The sequence below is a fragment of the Eurytemora carolleeae genome, unplaced genomic scaffold (genome assembly GCF_000591075.1).
Source record: "Eurytemora carolleeae unplaced genomic scaffold, Eaff_2.0 scaffold288, whole genome shotgun sequence".
NCBI classification, from domain to species: domain Eukaryota; kingdom Metazoa; phylum Arthropoda; class Copepoda; order Calanoida; family Temoridae; genus Eurytemora; species Eurytemora carolleeae.
This window is the reverse complement of record NW_019396198.1, coordinates 28,084-36,964: the sequence shown is the minus strand read 5'-3', so window position 1 is coordinate 36,964 and position 8,881 is coordinate 28,084. Positions and strand designations below refer to the sequence as shown.

Below are 8,881 nucleotides of genomic sequence, written 5' to 3'. Positions count from 1 at the left end.
TATATATATAAAATGCAACACATCATGTTGTCACATTGGACGGAATTTTCAGGATCACAATCAAATCAGAGTCTAAATGGACGCCCTAACTCCCCATGTCAAATCTCATTTTCAAAGAATTTTATTAAACAACCAACCAACTAACAAAACAAATACAAGTTTTGCTTAAACCAATCAAACTTCAAGGTTGAGTAGTAACCTGATGATGTTGAGTCTGCAGGGCTGTGTCTTCCTTCAGTTCTTTTATGCTCAGATCCTCTAGAGGATAAACGTGCCAGTATTCTATCCTCTGCTTGCTTATGTGTTCCAGTAGGACCTATATGTTAGATCTATAAACATTAAACATATTTGGCTTGTTTACCAGGCTGTATTCAATAAACGAAAGAATGGCTGAACCGAACGAACCAAATTGACTTTCTGGAAGATTTTTTCTGACTGGTGAAAATAAAAAAATATTTTTGTGAAATATAAAATCCACCAATAAAAACAGGAAAATCTTCGATTTTTTTTGGGTTTAAGATGAACATCGCTATAAACAAGGTGGCTTTAAAAAACAACATTCAAAAGACTTGACTTTTTATTGGAAAAGGGGGTACATAAAAATAAAATACTTGTTAATCATTCCAACACTGGTTCCCTATAAAATACAGAGCAACCTACAAATAACATGGTCCTTAAAGAAAATGCTTTAACCTATCAACTATCCTTTCCTTGACATCGTGCTCGTCAACTATCCTTTCCTTGAAAGTTGAAATCGTGCTCGTCAACTATCCTTTCCTTGACATCGTGCTCGTCAACTATCCTTTCCTTGACATCGTGCTCGTCAACTATCCTTTCCTGGACATCGTGCCCGTCAACTATCCTTTCTTTGACATCGTGCTTGTCAACCATCCTTTCCTTGACATCGTGCTCGTCAACTATCCTTTCCTTGACATCGTGCTCGTCAACTATCCTTTCCTTGACATCGTGCTCGTCAACTATCCTTTCTTTGACATCGTGCTTGTCAACCATCCTTTCCTTGACATCGTCAACTATCCTTTCCTTGACATCGTGCTCGTCAACTATCCTTTCCTTGACATCGTGCTCGTCAACTATCCTTTCCTTGACATCGTGCTCGTCAACTATCCTTTCCTTGATATCGTGCTCGTCAACTATCCTTTCCTTGACATCGTGCTCGAGCCCCCATTAAAACAAAAAATAGAGATCACAATAATTTCGTATTTTTTAACTCTAACTAAGGGAGATTGGCCCTAACTAGGGTTAGGGCCAATCTCCCCCCTCCTCTTTATATGCCCTGTTCCTGGTTACAACCCTCCTTTAGTTTAAAATGCAGAGAATACTCTTTGACCTGTTCTAGTAATGCATATTGCTTGCTGTTTTTGCAGGTTGTTTGCCCCAATCATATAACTTCATTCATATGTTTATTCAACTACAAAGGATGAGATATTACAAATAAGCAATCCCAATTAACTATGCCGTTTGGACCCGCCTAACCAGGGTTGGTTGTTTTGAGGGGTATTAACGATACTGAATATAATTGGTTTACTATATACTATAGGATACGTATTACGTAATTATACAAATATATTATTAGAATTTAAATATTTATCTAATTGTCATTGTTCTCACCTTTCGGAAAAATATGAGTCCATCTCCTTCTATTAGAAGTCAACTTGACGGTCACATGGCTCGCGTCAAATGGGTTAATCAAAGCTCGACCTAGAATAGAATTATTCGATTAGAAAATCATCTTGATAATAAAAAATCATTTCAAACCATAAAATACCAACACCAGTATAAATTATACATTTCAAACGTTTTTATATCCTTACCTGCTGGATGATACATCCTCTGTGTGTATGTACTAACTGAGTTTGGGTATAGATAATCATCATCATAGCTCCCTAATCAAATAGATTATCATCATCATAGCTCCCTAGACAAATAGAAAATCATCAGCATAGCTCCCTAGACAAATAGATTTTCATCATCTTAGCTCCCTAGACAAATAGATAATCATCATCACAGCTCCCTAGACAAATAAATAATCATCATCATAGCTCCCTAGACAAATAGATTATCATCATCATAGCTCCCTAGAAAAATAGATAATCATCAGCATAGCTCCCTAGACAAATAGATTTTCATCATCATAGCTCCCTAGACAAATAGATTATCATCATCATAGCTCCCTAGACAAATAGATAATCATCAGCATAGCTCCCTAGACAAATAGATTTTCATCATCATAGCTCCCTAGACAAATAGATAATCATCATCACAGCTCCATAGACAAAATAGATAATAATCATCATAACTCTAGACAAATAGATGATCATCATCATAGCTCCCCAGACAAATAGATAATCATCATCATAGCTCCCTAGACAAATAGATTATCATCAGCATACCTCTAGACAAATGGATTATCATCAGCATACCTCTAGACAAATAGATAATCATCATCATAGCTCCCTAGACAAGAAGATTGTCATCAGCATAACTTTAGACAAATAGATATTCATCATAGCTTCCTAGACAAATAGGTTATCATCATCATAGCTCCCTAGACAAATAGATTATCATCATCATAACTTCCTAGACAAATAGATAATCATCATCATGGCTCTATAGACAAATAGATAATCATCATTATAGCTCCATAGACAATTCGATAATAATCATAGACAAATAGATAATCATCATCATCATTGCTCCCTAGACAAATAGATAATCATCATCCTTCAAATACAAATTGATAATCATCATCATAGCTCCTTAGACAAATAGATAATCATCATCATAACTATACATAACATTATCTATTTGTCCATGGTGTTATAATGATGATTACCTATTTATCTATGGCTCCATGATGATGATTATCTATTTTTCTATGGAGCCATGATGATGATTATCTATTTGTCTAGGAAGTTATGATGATGATTATTTATACTTGTCTAGGGAGCTATGCTGATGATTATCTACTTGTCTAGTGAGCTATGATGCTGATTATCTACTTGTCTAGTGAGCTATGATGCTGATTATCTACTTGTCTAGTGACAGAAATTGTTTTCAGCGGAGAAAATGCACAATTGTGATTTAATACTAATGGTGTAATTATTCCGATGGAGTAATTAGTGTCCTGAGTGTTAATTATTATCCCTCCGGCAGAGTAATTAGTTTTAAATCACAATTGTACACGCTGAAAACAATTTCCCTCCGTTGGCCTCCGCTACAGCGGAGAGTACACAATATGCTGCTGCAAACTTTAATCTCTCAATAAAAGCTAACTTGTCTATCATGCAATTATTTATCTCAGATTCTTGTACAGTCTCTTAAATAGGACTTTATCTCAGATTCTTGTACAGTCTCTTAAATAGGACTTTATCTCAGATTATTGTAGAGTCTCTTAAAAAATAGGACTTTATCACAGATTCTTGTACAGTCTCTTAAATAGGACTTTATCTCAGATTATTGTACAGTCTCTTAAATAGGACTTTATCTCAAATTCTTGTACAGTCTCTCAAATAGGACTTTATCTCAGATTATTGTACAGTCTCTTAAATAGGACTTTATCTCAGATTATTGTACAGTCTCTTAAATAGGACTATATCTCAGATTATTGTAGTCTCTTAAAAGTCTAAGCACTTTAAACGTGTTTAAATGGCCGCAAAACGATGCCCGTCTGTTCTCAATAGTCGATCATCAATAGAACATGATGATCTATCTATATAATAAAACAAGACATTCGTATATATATGTATATATATGTGTTGCGAATAGCCGGCCAAACAGCTGGACCGATTGGGCTGACATTTTTGTGGACACTCTTGGGTGGCCGGGGGGTGTTATAGGCTAAAATAAATTCGAACATTTTTTTTCGAACATTTTTTTCCCACGAACAACGCCGGCCCTTCAGCTAATAATTACATAAAATAGAGAATAACGATCATGTTACAGGGGACAAGACTGCGTAGATCTACAAGAGAGGAACTGAATATTGATGTATGTTTAGCTAAAAAGAAGATAGCCAGAGATCTTTTTAAAATTTTGTTAAAAAAATTTTATTTCAAAATAAAAGATGAAAAAAACTATCATGAATAAAATGTTAAACAAAACTTTAAGAAGTTTTTACCTTTCCTGACTCCTTTAAACCCGCTGGTATAGATATTGATGGAGTTATAGATAAACTGTTCTGTCGACTAGAATCCTTCTTCATTAAATAGAAACTATCATCATAGCTTCCCTGAAATACAAGACAGGCGTGAGATTTAAGGTGCCTGTAATAAGGCATACAGAAATAAACGATAATCAATCAATCAATCAATCACAAGACAGGAGTAATCAAGGGAGAAACACCGGGAACTACATTTTCTTTGATTATTAATCTGTAAGGAATATAACCGCAAAATAAAAGCTGCTCAGACTGATTTTATTTATATTCCTCTCGAAAGAAAAAGTAAACAATGGGCTCTGGTCTGTCTAGTTTCTATCCTGGGGAAGGTAAAAAGCTAAAATAAGGATGAAACTATTTCATCGAAAGTTTCAAATCCTTTTTGCACAATCAAAATGTTATACAGTAACAAATTAGAAGCAACATTAATACAATTTTTTTTTTAAATCAAACACATTTAGTATTTAACGGTCTTTGATAAATTTGCACCCTGATCTCTAATCGTTCTCCTTAAATCTATTTAATTGAAATATTTTGTTATTATTACTAAAAATCAGGTGGAAAAAATAATCAAAACAGCCAAGAGCTATTTTCCACCTAATTGCTTTATACTTGTACTGTTAATATAATCATCAATTTTGTGATTGTAAACTCTATCTGTATACAGATACATTTATTTTAACAATAAACTTTATCTTATCTTATCTTATCTTAACAATAAAGATGCTTTAAAACGGATATTTTGCTTTCATCAGTGATTTCTTTTACAAAAAAAGCAAAATCTAAATGATTTTGAAAATCATAAAATAAGTTCTCAAATCGTCTTTTGAAATGTATCAAATGTGCAAGGTGGATTTGAGCATTTGTATCAAAAAAGTGCCCCGTAGCTTCACCCTTAGTTGAATGAGTAACTAAGTTTTATATCGTATTTTTGCTTTTCATAAACCATCTGAAATTAAATATTGTCGTCATTAAATACAAAAAGATAAGAAGGTGAGTTTTTATCCATATTTCTATTTATCTTGGAGGAGGTTTAAAATCTGAATTTTAAATAAATTCCATGAACAGAGACATGAGTAGCTCCCAAGCTATGATTGTTACCTGTCTAGAGGATTTTCGATGAGATTCTATTTTAAAATGATCTTTCTTCATTTCAGAACTTCCTTTTCTCATATTCCTTCGAACCTGCTTCTTCAATCGGGTTAAACTTCCTAGAAGCAAACTTTTTAAAAAATCTGACGTAATTTTAAATAAAAATATGTCGCCTGAGGTTCCCTTTTCTCTCTACTAAAAATATAATGTACAAGGTAACCCACAAAGAACGAGACTTTAAAGGCGACTGTACCGTCTAATTCCTTATATTTCGGATTTTCTTACACTGTAAACTGTTTTGTTTTCATTGCCATTTCAATAAATAGGCAGCTATTAAAAGACAATATTCAAGGCATAACAATCAATTTAACCTTGCAATCGTCATATTTTATGAGTTTCAAGTCGTCAAGTTACAGTCTTATTCTTTGAAGGTAAACCTGACTGACCTGTGTCCGAATTTAATGAATTTGAGCCGCGTCTTAAATCCAACAAAAACCGGTTTCAATTGAGCGCCGGCTTAAATCTTGAAGCAATGAATACGATTTTAAGTGGAACCAACCATATTTGAGCCGCAGCTTAAATTTAAGCCGCAGCTCAAATTCTTTAAATTTTACCTCAGCTGACACAAATTAAATGAAAATAAAATAGCACTTGTTTGACCTACCTGATGTAAAGGGTTTGTTGCTAGGCAAGTTGAAGACTTGAGCATCATATTCATCATACTCAAATGGAGATTGGGGAGCTGCTGAGCTAACTAAAGGATTCTATCTTTAAAAATGGTTTCCAGATTTCTGCTTGCGTAAAAAAGGAAAAACAGTGTTCAATGAGCAATGTGCATGTCATTAATTTTTTTCAGAAAGATACTAAACGATAATAAAGTTCTTGGCAATTAAACTTTAAAAAATATTGAGGCCCACTAAAGAATAATATACTTTTACCCATACTAAATTATTCATATTTGGGTGAAGTAAGGTCTGCTCTGGCCTGAAAACACCTTAAATACTCTAAATACACTGTTAAGTGCTTTGTGACCAGGGAAAGAACAGTTCAATAATCTTGACAAAATAGGTCCCAACTTAGGGACAAAGATTATTTCAGCTTACACTTTTCCAGTAAATAACAAAGACGGTTCTTAGGTTTCTTCACAAAACATTGAGCTAGATTTCACGGCAGAACAAGCTCTTGTGATTTTATTCTGAGCTATTTAACTTTAGTCAGAGATTTCTATCCACTTTTTAAAAAAATAAACATACATGGCCCCTCCCCTACAAACTCAAAACTCGGATTTTCGTATCTCTGTCGGTCAACCTATTCTACTAATCCCTTTACCCCTTAATTCAATGAACATTTCTTTCAGTTTTGACAATACCACCATTCTTTAAGGTTGACCATAATTTTTACACTTTTCATTTTTATCATTCCACTTCAAAAACCCCCCTCACCTAATTTGCTTACTTTTTTATAAATTTCCAGAAAGTATTTGTTACATTATCTTTATTTTTAATTTGTAATAATTTTGGTCATTTTCAATGGACTGATGAAGATATGAAATATATATGGAAATTAATTTCCAAACCCGAGTTTTTCTACCTGTGAGAGTGACACCTTTTTTGCCAGTTTGGACAATTTAAATATCCAATTTCTGTTGTGGAATTTTAATCTGCACTATTAATCAAACTGGGTCTTTAACTTAAATGTATTTTCTTTTAGATAATTATGTCGGAGAGAGTTTTTCTACATTCTTTAAATTGCAGCAGGGAGATTTTTATATTATTTTCAGGAAATTATCTATAATTTTAAGGTACATTTCCTACAGAGTACAGATGCTGGAAAGTATCAATATCTTTAAAGTATATTTCTTACAGATGCTGGAAAGTATCCATATTGTTAAAGTATATTTCCTACAGATGCTGGAGAGTATCAATATTTTTAAAGTATATTTCCTACAGATGCTGGAAAGTATCCATATTGTTAAAGTATATTTCCTACAGATGCTGGAAAGTATCAATATTGTTAAAGTATATTTCCTACGATGCTGGAAAGTATCCATATCTTTAAAGTATATCTATTACAGATGCTGGAAAGTATCCATATTGTTAAAGTATATTTCCTACAGATGCTGGAAAGTAGCAAGATTTCTCAACTTCCATTACTGCTTGACTCTTCAAGGGCGGCAACTTGATACGAGGAATAAAGGTTGAGTACCCTGAAATAAAAAGTTTGGATTTGTAAATGCATCTAACTCATATTTTTTAAACAAGAATAATACTACAATTGGTTATCACAGTTTCTGCTAAGTGAAAATGCATAAAAAAGTCCTCTTGATTGCTTGTTTAATTTTTTTTAAATTTTATTTGAACAGAAAAATCCTTGAAAACTTTTGTTTTTGTCCTAAAGCCTAAAAGCCCAAAATATGTCTTTACATAAAAATTAAGATCAACATCCGCCGATGTTACTCACATAAACGGTTTCGATTCAAGTTGCATCTCTGTGTTACAGTTTTCATGCATTCCGATAAACTTTCTTACAAGGATAATGTAATTAAATTTGAAAATTTATGTCTGAAACATTTGAAGACAAAATAAAAGTTTAATAACTTTACGCTATAGGTCTGACTTACCAATTTTCTTATTTGAGGTATAAAATGATAGATTTATCCACCAAGGCATTGAGAAGTCTTCTTGTCTATCATGGTGTCCACCATGCTGAACAATAAATAATCAATCAATCAATCAAATGGACTGAATTTAACTCAAGTTTTTGATCAGGAGGCCATTACAATGGTTGATCAGAAAATCAGTCTGTAATTTATCAACAAAATTTTAATTGATTAGGAAATTAATCCAGTGCATAGACACTGAAGGAAGATAACTCACCTTGGCGTGCATTTTGAAGAGCGGTACAGCATGTAGAGGTTGTTCTCCTACACACAGAAGATCACTTCCAACACCACTGTCGATCATCCGCTGTTTAGTGATCACGGTTAGATCTCGATCCACCTGGAAACCATCGATCAATCACTTGCATTTGATCTTCATGAATAGATTAATGACCATTTTTTATAGCAATGTTTTTACAAAGCAACATGCAAATGAGAAAAATTGCCTGCTAGAGTAGAACATCCTTAGATAAATACTGAAATCATAAAAATAAGCCAATAAACAAAAATAAATAAAGAAGACTACCAAACGTTATAAATCCACCAAATTGTGATTCTACTAAACGCTAGATGTACTACCACCCAAAATGTCTAAACAAACCCTCTGAAAGCTATGCTCTAGTGCTCTACCTCAAAAATTCCAACACCTGGCGTTATCACCATCGCCTGTTGTCCAGTTCTATCTAAACAAATTTAATTTTAGAAAGAGGGGCGTAGTGTATGTATATTTTCGATAAAATTTATTCCCCCCCATTTTAAAATTCATTTTCCCCTAATACAATCTGGTGTCTTATTCGCTGAATTGGGAAAATAAATAAATTTTTAAGTAACTTCAAGATTGATCATTTAAACTTTTAGCCACTTTATAAGTTTCCTCTCAAAGAGATAACTTTGCATGTAACTGTATTTTGATTTGTTTTCTTCCCAAAGCATCACAAATTAATCAAGAAATT

The 8,881-nt window shown here is 33.2% G+C and overlaps 1 protein-coding gene across 1 annotated transcript in view; it reads right to left on the bottom strand.

Moving 5' to 3' along the window:
• LOC111697892 (GATOR complex protein DEPDC5) overlaps nucleotides 1–8,881 on the bottom strand; it is a 41,311-nt gene that overhangs the window by 22,231 nt on the left and 10,199 nt on the right. Inside the window, exons 14-24 of the mRNA XM_023468027.1 lie at nucleotides 8,559–8,611; nucleotides 8,146–8,268; nucleotides 7,890–7,974; nucleotides 7,380–7,475; nucleotides 5,934–6,023; nucleotides 5,279–5,388; nucleotides 4,139–4,249; nucleotides 2,412–2,475; nucleotides 1,833–1,904; nucleotides 1,630–1,719; nucleotides 157–316 (exon numbers count right to left, since the gene is read on the bottom strand). Of these exons, the coding sequence (XP_023323795.1) occupies nucleotides 157–316; nucleotides 1,630–1,719; nucleotides 1,833–1,904; nucleotides 2,412–2,475; nucleotides 4,139–4,249; nucleotides 5,279–5,388; nucleotides 5,934–6,023; nucleotides 7,380–7,475; nucleotides 7,890–7,974; nucleotides 8,146–8,268; nucleotides 8,559–8,611 (1,054 nt within the window). The remainder of the gene's footprint in view (nucleotides 1–156; nucleotides 317–1,629; nucleotides 1,720–1,832; nucleotides 1,905–2,411; nucleotides 2,476–4,138; nucleotides 4,250–5,278; nucleotides 5,389–5,933; nucleotides 6,024–7,379; nucleotides 7,476–7,889; nucleotides 7,975–8,145; nucleotides 8,269–8,558; nucleotides 8,612–8,881) is intronic.